Source organism: Notolepis coatsorum (genome assembly GCF_963971535.1).
Source record: "Notolepis coatsorum genome assembly, chromosome: 9".
Lineage (NCBI taxonomy): Eukaryota > Metazoa > Chordata > Actinopteri > Aulopiformes > Paralepididae > Notolepis > Notolepis coatsorum.
Window position 1 is genome coordinate 114,461,042 of NC_140173.1, and position 15,011 is coordinate 114,476,052.

Consider the following 15,011-nt stretch of genomic DNA (forward strand, 5'->3'; position numbering starts at 1 on the left):
AGGAGCAGAGTATAAACAACAGTACAGTACTGTTTCTCATTCCTGTACTGTTGTTTATACTCTGCTCCTGTGTTGTAACCCAACCCCCTCCAATGTACAGTAAATTACCAAGTATGGTTTTGTCAATATTCCAATGTACAGTTTTGCTTGTACAGTTGTACAGTGTCCCCCACCCCTCCTACCCGACCCCCCCCCAAGGCGAAAGTCTTTCTCTGGTCTGCATCCCCTTAACAATTGTGTGTATTGAGCTGTACTGTACTGTACCCATTCTGCAATCTGTTAATAAAATGTTCAATCAAGAATGGAGTGATTGACAGTGTCAAAGGCCTTTTGTAGGTCCAGCATGATCTGTTAATACAATTTTCAATCAATCAATCAATCAATCAATCAAGACCCTCGTCGCGGGCACTGCATTCCGTTCTCAGAATGGATTTGACTCGAGAGAGATCATCAGCAGGCTACAGTATATTTGCAGAGCCAGATGAGATGAGGCAACCTGTGCGATTGGCTCTTGACAATTAATTTTGCACATACTGTATAGCTACAGACAGTATGTGTGTATGCGCGCACTGCGGGAGGTGGCCAGAAGCGCGCAACTAGCCAACTACTATATTAATACAGTTTGATCCATCGCAAAGCGCTCCAGCGCTTGAATACGGCCGGGGGATCCGCTCTATACAATGCAGACCCACGGCTTATTAGAGTTAATAATATTGTATATTGTTTACACTGCCTTTTTATTCTATTTTTACTTCTCCACTGTACTATAATTATGTGACCTGTACCTCTATGTCTTCTACTACCTGTACCTCCCCTCCCCCCGGCCCTCCCCATGCTGCTGATTTTATATTATTTTATGAATACAACGTTTAATGTTCGCTAAACGTAGAGAAACGTCAGACGTAATTCGAGATACGTCCGACGTACTTCGAGATACTTCCGCATAGCCCTGCCACAGGACTATTACGTCAGACGTACTTCGAGATACTTCCGCATAGCCCTGTCACAGGACTAATAGTCCTGTGGCAGGGCGCTGGACCTCGAGGCTCCGAGTCTGCAGCTGGACCCTATTGACTTTTTACGCTGTGCTACTGCATCCTTGTAGAATGAACATATAATATATTGCCTGTCTGTCGCTCTCTATACATCTATCTTCAACAGTGATGGCAGTAGCATCTCAGATGACACCTCTGACAGTGATGAGGACATTCTAGAAAACCCGGTAGGTCACCCTCTGCAGGAACGGGTTCTCTATGATGGTAGATCATCTTCTGTAGGACAATGAACAGGTTCTCTGATGGTAGATCATCTTTTGCAGGACAATGAACAGGTTCTCTATGATGGTAGATCATCTTCTGTAGGACAATGAACAGGTTCTCTGATGGTAGATCATCTTCTGCAGGACAATGAACAGGTTCTCTATGATGGTAGGTCGTCTTCTGTAGGACAATGAACAGGTTCTCTATGATGGTAGATCATCTTCTGTAGGACAATGAACAGGTTCTCTGATGGTAGATCATCTTCTGCAGGACAATGAACAGGTTCTCTATGATGGTAGGTCGTCTTCTGTAGGACAATGAACAGGTTCTCTATGATGGTAGGTCGTCTTCTGTAGGACAATGAACAGGTTCTCTATGATGGTAGGTCGTCTTCTGTAGGACAATGAACAGGTTCTCTATGATGGTAGGTCATCTTCTGCAGGACAATGAACAGGTTCTCTATGATGGTAGCTCACCTTCTGTAGGACAATGAATAGTTTCTCTGTGATGGTAGGTCAGCTTCTGTAGGACAATGAATAGGTTCTCTGTGATGGTAGGTCACCTGTTACAAAGCATAGGTTCTCTAATGGTAGGTCACCCTCTGTAGGACAATGAATAGGTTCCCTAAAATGGTAGGTTATCCTCTGTAGGACAATTAATAGGTTCTCTAATGGTAGGTCACCCTCTGTAGGACAATGAATAGGTTCCCTAAAATGGTAGGTTATCCTCTGTAGGACAATTAATAGTTTCTCTGATGGTAGGTCACCCTCTGTAGTAGGGGTGGACGGTATGGTCTAAAATTTATATCACGGTATAATTTGAAGCATAGACGGTAACGGTATATCACGGTATCAGTGTTTCCGTTAGAATAAATTTTTTTGCCTGATAGGCAGGCTATATAAAGAATGACATCATCAAGGCATGTAAATTTATAATATTTTAACTTAAAACTAGGCTACTTTTGCGTATAAAGTCATTATATTCCAAATAAAATAAGTCCTGAGTCGAGACTCCGTGCTGCTCCCATTGCAAACAGCGGGGCTGGATGCTGGATTTTGCTATAAGCATATGTAGCTGCAGAGCCGCAGAGCCAGGGGCGCTTTCAGGTCTGGTCACAGGCCCGCTCAACAGCGCCCCCCCCACCCAACGGCTGAATTGCCAATGGCTGAATTGGAGTATTGCACTGTGCAATACTCTAATTCAGCCATTGGCAATTCAGCCGTTGGGTGGGGGGGCGCTGTTGAGCGGGCCTGTGACCAGACCTGAAAGCGCCCCTGGCTCTGTGGCTCTGCAGCTGCATGCTATTCGCAAATCCACTGCTGCAGCCGTCCTCCCGCTGCAGCCGTAGTTATCATAACACTACACACATATCATAATGTTTACAGCAAACTGTAGTTGATCACCAGGTATGTTTTATTAACGTTGAATAATTCATATAAGAAAAACGATAGGGAAATCTCTTACCTTTCTCCACTGGTTAAAAATGCCAGGAACTGAAATTGAAACTTGCTGTGCGCCGCGGTGATATGTGTTTATTATGAAATGACAATTGCGTGTTGACACGCCCACTGCGTGAAGCCTCCTAAATAACTTTTTCCAGTTTGCACATATCTATTATCTATGACTAATTCTATCTATTTTTAGGGGCAAATGCGATTGAAATAGTCGCTGTGGTTACATGACGTCATTGCTATTTTAGAGCTGCTCTACCGGTTACACGGTATAGTCAAAATCCATAACGTAGAGCAAATTCATACCGTTTATACCGTATACCGTTTATACCGTCCACCCCTACTCTGTAGGACAATTAATAGCTTCCCTATGATGGTTTATAGCAGAAGTATGCCATGTGACACATAAAACTACCTGCGTCAGATGGCACACAAGGAGTTATAAGTGGATTGTGCACAGTTTGAAAGAAGTCTTTATTTGTCATGCAGATTAACACATGCGAGATGGGCGACACAGAAACGCGCACACATGCATTGAGTCGTGGATGTAATGTCTGCACTTGACCCATCCCGTTGTCCTTCCCCTCAAAGGCCAAGCCCTGGGACATATCCAAGTGCTCCTGTCCATCTTCGTCAGAGACGCAACAGTGTTAGCAATCTGTTCTGCATGTTTTTCCATTGGGTTTATCTTATTGGGAGGGGAAACCCTTTCGAGCACGGGGAGAACATGCAAACTACACAGAAAGGCCCGGCAGATACCCCACCTGGGTACCTGGCAACCTGGTCCCCAAGCGGGTATCGAACCCAGGACCTTCTAGCTGTGCAGTGTTAACGACGGTGTTAACTACTACACGACCGTGCCGCGAAACAAAGCCTTACACTGAAGACTAACTTTCCCTTGTGCGGTCATCTCCTTCTCCACAGCCTACCAATCAAATGAACAACTCTCTGATGTCCCTGTACCGAAAGGGCAACCCTGACAGTGCCACTTCATCACCCAGAAGAGAGCAGTCTACAGTGGCCAGCCCCGCCGTCACGCCCCAGGCCCAGGCTCCGGCTTCCAGCACAGCCACCCGGGTCTCCACAGGAGGCTGGTTCATTGACAAGGGCAAAGGCCCTGAGGAAAGCATCCTCATTGACCTGTGTGAAGAGGAAGCAACCAGTACTCGGACAAATGTACGTAGACAGTGGTGACCCGTCTGTCCATATCATCTAATGTGAACAATCAATAATCCTGTTGAATTGTTATGATAATATGCGAGCAATATTTTGATGCAAAGGACATTGACCGTTGCTTGTTTGAGGTTCGACTAATGGGATAAAGTCAGTGTGTGGATATGTAATGAAAGACAAACTACCGGTATTGATGATAGTTGTAGGAGACATTTTTGTTTTGCTTTGTTGAGTTAAAATTATGCAATCGCTGCATGTCCATAACCAATAGAAATTGACATTGTATCTTTTTTTTTTGTTGAGAAATTCACATACTGCGGTTTTGATGCCTGCATTGAACTTCACCTTTTTTGTTACACGTGGGAAGTTCTGCACACTTGCATGCACTCTCACATTAATTTATTGTCAATTACACAATATGTTAATGAGTTGTGTTGTGATGGGAAGTTAGATCCAGCTGTGCTGACTGCAATTCAATCCACGGAATGTTTTTGTACTAGATGGGGATCCATCGATACTGGTGTCGGATACCGGTCTGATACCGGGCTACCAATACTAAAATCCGATACCAAGAAAAGTGTAACATGTTAGAAATCAAAGAAAATTGGCTTTATTTGCTGCATTCTTTACGCATAGAAGCATGTTGGATCACTTTAATGGAGAAGAAATGATTATATATCTTGTCATTTTTGTGTAAAAGTAATGGATCAGATCGGCACTCTGTATCGGACAAGACTGTCAGTCTAGGACTATGAGTCGGTATTGGCAGTGGAAAGGTGGTGTCTGCGTCCATCGTATTAGAGCTCTATGCAACATAAATTTGAAATTGATGTCTCAGAGCTTTCAGAAATGGTTTGCTTTCCGGAGAGTACTCCTGAAAAGCCACAACCCGGCCGGTACACTAACTCACACTTTTGTCGTCGTGGTCAGAAAGAGACTGATGTTTCGATGCTTGAGCCTGAGAAGACGCCAAAGAGAGGGAGAGTGAAGAAGACAAAGAAGCGGAAAGAGGGAGAGTCGAAGAGCACCGATGGAGACATTGAAGCTAGTATCATGCGCAAGAAAGGTAATGGTTTAAATAGTCGTAAAGAAAATCATTCATGATGGCAGGTCATGTAATATATCTTAAGTTGACCTTTTATTACATGAAGGGTTGTAGTCTGTTAAGTGAATGCTTTTGTCTGCTTTGTTTTCCAGCTAAAACGAAAGCCCCTGAGCTGCAGTACTCTACTGTCAAGTTTGAAGATGTGGGAGGCAATGAGGAGACGTTAACGGTAAATACTAACGTTACCCATTAATGCCCACAGTAGAATGTTATCATTTCCTTTACAACACTCTTTGGGCATGCAATGATTTTATCAAGCCGTTTTTAAATGGTTGTCTAACACAAAGTAGTGCTTAGTAGACGGTACCATGACTTTATTATTATTATTATTATTATTATTATTATTATTATTATTATTATTATTATTATTATTATTATTATTATTATTATTATTATTATTATTATTATTATTATTATTATTATTATCAATTTATTGTTTTTATTCTACAATCTTTCCTCTGTATTACTGGTCGACCGATATGGATTTTTAAGTGGCCGATACCGGGGTTTAGAGAGTAGGGCGGTCGATATAATGCAGATTATAATGATAATTCCTTTGACAATTTTATATTGACAAGTGGGACACAAAAATGTATCTTTTCTTTATTAGATCTGTACGCTACTTACTATTTTAAATCAACAAATGTATCAAACAAAATTCATTTATTAAGTGTTTTTTTTGGGGGGGGGGGGGGGGGGTCAAGTGACACCTCACTTGCGTGATTGACACATCTTTTGTAATTGGCCAGGTTATCTGCAGATTATTTAAAAATGCCAGATATATGCCCTATTAATCGGTCTATCACTACTCTGTATGTTGTGTGGTTTATTCCTTGGATATATTATTTTATATTCTATTGTCTGCCCTGTGGCCTGTTTATGTTCTATTTGTCTCATATCACATTGTATTTCCGGTCCCACTCTCAGGAGGTGTGTAAACTGCTGGTCCACATGCGTCACCCAGAGGTGTACCAGAAGCTTGGTGTGGTCCCTCCTCGGGGCTTCCTGCTTCACGGACCCCCTGGTTGTGGAAAGACCCTGCTGGCCCAGGCTGTGGCTGGGGTGAGTAGTGTTGATTATACCCTTCCTCTCGTTCATGAAAATAATCATTTACTACCCCATCAACCTTCTTGTAAGATTTACTTGGATAAGATGGTGGATTTAAACTCTGGTCACATTACCTGTAAGATGGATGTTGTTTCAATCAATCAATCAATCAATTCTTAAACCTATTCAAACATGTTGTGATTTTCAGTGATTTATTTTCCTGAGGTTTTGTTGTAAGTTTACTCCTTGGGGTGTGGAGCTTGTACCCCAAGACTATAGCAGCTAAGGGTTGATAGCAGGTTGGGAAACTAAAGCCATAGTAGATAAAACCTTTCCCCCCCTCCCTTCTTAATCTCTCTCACCCATCTTTCCTTCACCCTCCCCCATTCCTCCCCAGATGTCCCTTCTTGACCCCCACCCCTTCCCGTCTGTATGACAGTGTCCCTCAGTGAGGGAGGAGGTCTCATTTCCGGGTTTCGTAGCTAGTCACCAAATGTGAGAGTCATCCAGCTATTCTCTGACTATTTTGTATTGATACTTTCAATCTGAGTTAATAAATTGTATTAACCGGATCTCCACTGATTAAGTTATTTCAGCTTCGGCTACATTCCACCACAGAATCCAAAAATGTCACAAATTTTACTAGCTTAATTTATAGTTAATTTTAGATTTTTGCGACCCTAGCCCTATTTCCTACTTACCAATGATGTTGATTGATAGAGTCCCTCCTTAGTACAATTCATGCTGTTCTTCATATTAGCTCCAGCTAATTAGCCTCAAACTAACGCGAAGTCAGTGGGTCCTGTCTGTACAAGCTGACTGACGTCACCTGAAATCTACTTTGTGGGCACTGTGGAGGAGATTTCGGTGAGTTCGCTTCAGTCGGCTTGTACAGACATTGACTTTGCATTAGTTTGTAGCCAAAATGCCAGACTTAGTATGAGGAACAGCATGGATTGTGCTGTGAACGGGTAAACCATTCATGGTTGGAATCTGACTGTATATTCCTCTCCAGGAGATGGAGTTACCCATGTTGAAGGTGTCTGCTCCAGAGCTGGTGTCTGGAGTCTCCGGGGAGTCTGAGCAGAAGCTCAGAGAGCTGTTTGAACTGGCTGTGGTGAGTGGGCAGGAATTAGATTTATGTTTTCCCCCCTCCGTTTGAAGAGGGATTCCTGTTTTCGACAAACTGTAATTCTCTCTTTCATAGCTAATCATTAGTCCTTTTCACAGTACAAACGCACACCTCTGTTAGGACGGAGGTGAGGCTGTCCTTGACAAAATAAATTCATAGTCCAGTCTATTTCATATATTCATTTCCCAAAGCAAATAAAAAATGTTTTCCCACATTAAAAACATTCTTTTCCTCTCGACTCCCGGAGAGTCAGCATTGCCTTGGCTTGGGCTGATCGCTATACTAACTCGTTTGGCTGAGTTAGGGGGAGAGAAGCCGTGGGTGGGTCCTGGGCGTTGTGGACAGCGACCCCTACAGTTCGGTCGGGGCGCCTGCACAGCGAGGGTAGGATCTGGAGAAAGGTAGTGTGACCTTCCACACGTTACACTCTCCCGGTGAGAATCTGCGCTGGCTGCCGGCTGGCTGCACATGTGTCGGAGGAAAGCATGTGACAGTCTCCGGCCTCCTGGACCAACAGTACCAACCAACAGGAAGGGGGTTGGGAATTGGCATAACGACTAACAGTGGGATGGGAGAAAAATCGAAAAAAGGAGGGGGGAAAAGATGATAATAAAAAAAAAATTATTTTCCATTAAAAGACAACGATTGATTAGTTGATTTAAATTTACTGAGGATCAGCCATTTATTGAGATCATGCAGCTGTTTTAAGACTTTCACCTCACCTTTGTTTTAAATAGTTAGAGAAGTGCGTGACTGACTGCAGTGTGTGGTTTTTGATTATCGGTGAAATAGGGCTGTCATTAGGGCTGTTATTGTCCCTAAGAATACCTTTTAGTTTGAATATTGAATTTGTTTCTACTAGTCATGATGACTCTGTGGTTCAACGATTTTTTTCACCCATGCAGACGTGTGCTCCATGCATCCTGTTCATAGATGAGATAGACTCTATCACCCCTAAGAGAGAGGTGGCCTCTAAGGATATGGAGAGGAGGATCGTTGCCCAGCTTCTCACTTGTATGGACGGTAAGGATCCCACACGTTCATGTGTTTACAAGCCAGCTGTATGTTTTGACCACTGAAAACAGTGATTCCCTCAGTCAGTCTTGTCTAAGCTGAGGCTGTTGTCCCCTTCTGTTTTTGTTCATTGTTGTTCCCCAGACCTAAACTCTCTGGCGGTGACGACCCAGGTTCTGGTCATTGGCGCTACCAACAGACCGGATTCCCTAGACCCAGCACTGAGACGGGCCGGACGCTTTGACCGAGAGATCTGCCTGGGTATTCCTGATGAAAGTGCTCGACTCAGGTTGGTTAGAGATCTGCCTGGGTATTCCTGATGAAAGTGCTCGACTCAGGTTGGTTAGAGATCTGCCTGGGTATTCCTGATGAAGGTGCTTGACTCATAACGTAATGTTAATGACATTAATAATGTCTCCATATATATATATATCATTAGTAAACTGTCTGGGGCTTTTTGTCCCCCCCGGCCCCCCTTAACATGAGGGAAGCCGAGAACGCATAGCTGAGTGTGCGCACAGGGGTGAAATTGTGTGTCACAGCTGGGAGCGTTGCGGTGTTTGCAATGGAGGAGAAGTTTGGTTCACTTGTAAATAAACTATTCACATAAATGAAACAAAACGTAATGTTAATGTCTCCATCAGGGTTTCCGTTAGAAAATACTGGGGCCGGTCTCCGTGTCCTGGAAGATTTCAATCTCCCGGACAAATGTGAGAAATTCCAGTCAGTTTATTGAGCTTAAAAACAATTGATAGACAGGCTATATAAAGAATGACATCCTCAAGGCATGTAGATTTATAATATTTTAACTTAAAACTAGGCTACTTTTGCGTATATACAGTCATTAATATATTCCAAATAAAATAAGTCCCTCGAGACTCCGTGTTGCTCCTGACTTGAAATCAAATAGGTGTCTGTGGGCAGTCGGCCCGACATTAACAGCAGTCTGTTATAATCACGAATTCCGTTATATTGGACATTTGTATTAATTATATCAAGTGAAGAACTGAGAAATTTGGCAGAGAGAGACGGCAACATTATCGCGGGGTTCAACGTTGCGTGATCGCTGAAACCAATGACAATCTCCGCCTTCCAACGAAGCGATAAACTCATCCCAATAGTATGCAACTGCAGAGCCAGCGGCGCTCTCAGGTCTGGTCTGGGGACCGCTCCGTAGCGCCACCCACCCAATGGCTGAATTGCCAATGGCTGAATTGGTTGTGCAGTAGTGCAGGCACAACTGTGAGCTCTGCAGCTCTGCAGTTGCATGCTTCTCATCTCGCTAATCCAGCAGTGGCACCAAGCTCCCGCCCGCCATTCTCATCAGCAAACCACATAGTCGCGAGGGAATTATTTTCACAGGATAAAACGGTAATTACCGGATAAATATATATATATAATTAGTAAACTGTCGAGGGCATTTTGTCCATTTTCAAGGGCATTTTGCCCCAAGCCCCCGTTAATTTCGAACCCTGGCGCACAGTAAGGCGGTTGTTAGTATCGGTGCATTTCTCTAATGATTGCACATAAATTGGGTAAATAAATATTAACAATATTTATTAAATATTAACAATATTTATTTACAACACATACATTTACTTATTTACAATTATACATAGTAGTGACAACATATGAACTATTTACAATACGGGGAGGCACATACAACACTCGTAACTATTTACAACCATGGTCAGAGCGAGCGCACTCAAGTTCGGAAATTCGGAGGGCTCAGAGTGCACACTGGACGCTCTGACCGAAGACGAACAGTCAGTTTATTGGAGCGGAGCAGATTTTCAGAGTGAATTTATTAACACCTTAACTAGGGCCCTATGAAATCCGTTTAATCTTTTCCTGTTTTCGGATATGAATTTTCCTGTTTTCTGATTTCTGGGTTTTAAATGTTCCTGTTTTCTGATTTCTCTGATTTTATATGTTTTCCTTTTGGATTTAACCAAAAGAAAACAATACAAAATTATGTTTTTAACTGGTTCGGGGCCAACCACGTATATATACGTGTTTGGGAGCCGACGCGTGTTAAACTTGTTTTTGTTTTTATTCCATTTTAATCCTACTCAATGTCACAGAGCTGTATTTTGGCTGGAAAAGGCATATTGGGACTCGGAAAGTGCAGTACCGGCCAGATCCTTGGTAGTGGTGCTGTCTCAAGAATGCAGTAATCCTTGTTTCAGACCTGGTGTAACATTTTTTTCGCTTTGGGTTAGCTTTTCTGTTAGCCTGAAGCTATGGCTTCACCAGATCGCCTGGAATACTTTTTGCGACGCCGAATTCAGTATGCAGTAAAGGAATATAGCATCAGCCAATGGACATATCGATCTACCAGATGGCGATCAAATAACTGGGAAATTCTTTTTGGAATCCAACCGGCCACAGGTGAGAGCGATTTGACGTATATTTCAGCCTGATCGGTTCTCATAGCCATCCACCCGGTCAGCGTATGTTGTTGTAATAACGAATGCCGTTATTGGTAATCAATAATCAGAAACGACTTCTCCCCCATCTCCCCCCCCCCTTTCATGCATTCATGGTGGAACATGATACCGATCATATGCATTTTGATTTTTAACTCTAGCTTGTGTAGGGACAAAACGCCATCGATTGAACATTATTAGCTTAGCGCCCTATAACTAGCCTTGCAGGAATTATCCCAGACCATTCCGATATAACGCTCGTATTCACGACGCTATAAAACGGGAACATATTGATGAAAAAATTATTTCTTTATGGCATATTGAAGGGAAAGTTTATACTGTCAATTGACAATGACAATGGACACATAGCAATAATATAAAATATAGATTTAGCTCTACAAACAACCTACGCACAGTGAAAAGTTGTAATGAAAAGCTGGCGTCCTAGAGTGGGGCCCGTCTAATCGAATGGCCCCGAATGTGTTAACTCATCCAGCCCCAGCTATTAGTCTTGGCCTTGAAGCTAACGTGCCAGGTTTCCATTACATATTTTCACTGTGCGTAGAGCTATATTCTATATTCTAGCTATGGGGACAATACTATGGTCATTTGACAGTGACTTTCTTCCGTCCAAGATGCAAAAAAGAGATAATTTTTCCATGCATACGTTCGCACGTTATCCTGTGGTGAATATAAGTATCATTTCAGAGTGATCCGGGATAATTCCTGGGAAGCGAGTAATAGGGCGCAATGTGAATTCTACTATAAGCATTGGCGTTTCTTGCCTGGACACGCTACTATTTCCAAATCAAATGTATATAATGGGTATTATGTTTCATCATGAATGCATGAAAGGGGGGGGGGGGGGGGGGTCGTTTTTTTATGCTTTGATGCCAGTAACGGCATTCGTGTTGAACACTACAGAAGCCGATCAGCTGGATGGATATGAAAACATTGTTGGATCAAGCTGAAATTGACGTCAGATAGTCCTTACCTGTGGTCGGTGGTATTCCAAAAAGAATATTCTAATTGTCTGACTGCAATTTCCAGTATTGGTGTCCATCTGCTCCCGGACATAATTTGGCACAACTTATGGATAGAGTGTGCCAGATGCGTTTTGAAATGGTCGGATGAAGCGACTTACTCGACTCCGTCTAAATATAGCGCCCGGAGACATTTGAGTGTAACACAGAGTTAGATATAAGGTTTCAAAGGGTGGGCGACACTGCCATCTGGCAGGATGCAGCCGGTATTGCACTTTGGCAATCTCAAAATCCCTTCTTATGGCAACAATGGTCAATGGATGAATAATGAATAAAAATAGCGAATAAAAGAAAAAACTCCCAAAACCCGAGATATCTCGGGTCTGGCATCCAACACATGGCGAGTTAACCCGAGATATCTTGGGTCTGGCAATTAAAGAGTTAATAACAGTACATCTGCAAACCGTGCCAGTGCAGTTATGAGGTTTCTTTTTTCAATTCAGTTCAGTTCAATGCAGTTCAACTGCCAGTGCAGTGCAATAACTAAATAATAATTAAATAGTTAAATAATACAAAATAATACTTTTTTGTTTAAAAGAAATCAGAAAAAAAAATGTCAAATGTAATTTCTTTCAAAGAGATGTCCTTTTTAAAGGTTCATTCTTCTCCCCATCTCTGGCTGACATCACAATTGTGATACATGATGGTCTTTGTGTTTTCCTCAGAGAGGGATTCTCTTTTGTCGGTCAGCAGCGTTTTGTACCTGCTGAAGCTTCTCTCTGTATAATATTTTTTTTTAAATTTAAATATCAACATATCTGGCCATCCTCAGTAAATACTGTCAAACTCCTCTGACCTCATCTGGTCTTTCCAAAGACCAGAGTTGGGACGGGCGGGCGCGCGCACACACACACAGAAAGGGAGAATGGCTTAGCGCCCATTAAGCAGACGGATGATTTTAGAATATCATTAATCCAGTTAGTTTTCATAGTGTAACGTTTGGCTACTTGAAGGAGAGCGAGAGAGAGACAGACTTGTCTCGGAATGGATTTGGTAGCTTTTTTCTGCGTCTCCGTAGACCGTGCCACGCTTGATTTATATGAAAACCGATTTATGTATAATTTAGCTAGCTCGCTAACATTACTGGGAAGCAAGCTTTAAAAAAATTAAATTAAAACGATTTTTTTTAACACATTCAGCGCCAGACCCGGGATAAGTCGGGTTAACTCGCCATCGCTTGAGCGCCAAACCCGAGAAAAACCGGGTTTTAATCGTTAATTATTTTATTCGCTATATCTATTCATAATTCATCCATCCAGCCTGATGTTATCATTGGGAATGGCTCTGAGATCGCAAACGGCCAATACCGCCGCCTAACGCCTTGTGGCCGGCATTGCACATCATTGGAAACCCTCTGGCTTGGGCTGGCTTGGGCTGTACGTCGATCTAAGAAATCCGGTCCAGGTTTTCCTTCTCGGGCATGAGTAACGTTTATAACACATGGGGACACTCGAGCACCGCTGGTTCATAATCTAGCATTGATTTCAGAATGATTCTTGATCCAGGCGAGAAATGGCACGATTTATAATGAAATGCAGTAAAGCGCTGTTTGCTGGAGTTTCCTGCGATTACACAGGATCACTCTAAAACTTGGCGGGTCAGCAACGCCCCGCCAAGGCAATGGTAGGGGAAATACTGGTTAGTGATCTGCCTGGGTATTCCTTATGAAGGTGCTTGACTCAGGTTGGTTAGAGATCTGCCTGGGTATTCCTGATGAAGGTTTCATTCGTTTTGCTACAGGCAAAACCAGAACTGTAGATGGTCTAACTGTGGAGATTGTAACATTTGCAATTGCATAATAAACACTTATATAGAGAGAATGAATTTGCTAAATGTTTATTGCTTGCATAAGGGGTAGAAGTGTGCTATTTAATTCTGATGTACCTTTTCTGGTAATCAGCAACTCTAATTTAATTGTGGTGGGCATTACTTCCCTGTATATATTGGCTTCCATTGAAACCATGACTGTTGTGCTCTCTCAGGATCCTGAAGACCCTGTGTCGGAAGCTGAAGCTCCCAGAGGACTTTGACTACAAGCAGTTGGCACGACTCACCCCTGGCTATGTGGGCGCCGACCTCATGGCGCTGTGCCGCGAAGCTGCCATGTCTGCCGTCAACCGGGTCCTGCTCGAGATGCATGGTCAGTTCCAGGGTCGGAACCAGGTGAAGACGATGTCAGACCAACCTCCTCTTCTACAGGGATCGGGTCCTCAGGAGCCTCCTGGTGGGGAAAGGGGTGTTTTAGGGCCCATACAAGATGGTAACTCCTCCGTTAGCATGGAAAGCCAGGAGATGACAGACTTCAGCCAGGTGCTTCAGGGAGACACTGAGCTCCGACAACCAGATACTCTGGAACCCTTGGAGGTAAGGAAGATGCTCTTCTGATTGATTCATTGAATGATTGAACACTTTATTAACAGATTGCAGAATGGGTACAATACAGTACAGCTCAATACTAACAACTGCTAAGAGGATGAAGACCAGACAAATACTTTTGTCTTGTTTACATAAGGGTCCTCCATTTTCAATTCATCAGGACATTTGTGACATACAAATATACAGTACTGTGTAAGAAAGAGATCATAAAAAAATATATACATCCGAAGGGGAAGAAACTGTACATTGGAGGGGCCATTTTGACATTTACCGGGGCCAGTTTATAATTGTAGCCACCTGTAGGTGCTCTTTGATAGCGGTTTTGAAGGAGGGGAGGGATTCACATTCCTTTACGGCTGTGGGTAGGGCTGGGCGATATGGCCTAAAAATAAAATCCCAGATTATTTTTTTTTAAATCCGATTTACGATTTTAATAGATTTTTTTTCTCTTGAAAACTAGAAACGCCAAGGAAATCTTTCAAATAACCTTTGTTTTTATTTGACAAAGGTTGAGGGGGGAGAGATGACAAATTAACAAACATAGTGGACAGACACAACATATACATATAAAGTTATATTATATTAATGTCCCTATTGGGATTGAAGTGCAAACCTAACTTTCACCAATCTTCACTTTAAAAAAAAATAATACTATATAATATATATAAACAGGGTTTATTTTTTTAAATATAAAGTTTGCCAATAGGGATGTATCAGTAGTATTGGTAGTAGTCGTAATAGTAATCCACTATATTTTTTTTATTTTCTAAAAAATAAACCAGTTCAACACAGGTAACCACTTTTGCTTAATTTCTTTGATGGCTCAAATGTATGCTCTAATCCAGTGGTTCCCAAACCTCTCCTTGTAACACCCCAGCCATTCCATGTATTTGTTAAATTCCACCACCAGCACACCTGATTCAACTAATAAAGGGCTAGTTAAGTTGAATCAGGTGTGCTGGTGGTGGAATTTAACAAATAC

General features: G+C 42.5%; 1 protein-coding gene across 2 annotated transcripts in view; it reads left to right on the plus strand.

Moving 5' to 3' along the window:
- The window catches only part of nvl (nuclear VCP like), a 74,288-nt gene that overhangs the window by 5,231 nt on the left and 54,046 nt on the right, over nucleotides 1-15,011 (plus strand). For both annotated transcript variants that reach the window (XM_084321340.1, XM_084321339.1), the window contains exons 6-14: nucleotides 1,162-1,222; nucleotides 3,635-3,886; nucleotides 4,814-4,949; nucleotides 5,081-5,157; nucleotides 5,916-6,050; nucleotides 7,051-7,152; nucleotides 8,073-8,190; nucleotides 8,326-8,470; nucleotides 13,636-14,017. In XM_084321340.1, the coding sequence (XP_084177466.1) occupies nucleotides 1,162-1,222; nucleotides 3,635-3,886; nucleotides 4,814-4,949; nucleotides 5,081-5,157; nucleotides 5,916-6,050; nucleotides 7,051-7,152; nucleotides 8,073-8,190; nucleotides 8,326-8,470; nucleotides 13,636-14,017 (1,408 nt within the window). The remainder of the gene's footprint in view (nucleotides 1-1,161; nucleotides 1,223-3,634; nucleotides 3,887-4,813; nucleotides 4,950-5,080; nucleotides 5,158-5,915; nucleotides 6,051-7,050; nucleotides 7,153-8,072; nucleotides 8,191-8,325; nucleotides 8,471-13,635; nucleotides 14,018-15,011) is intronic.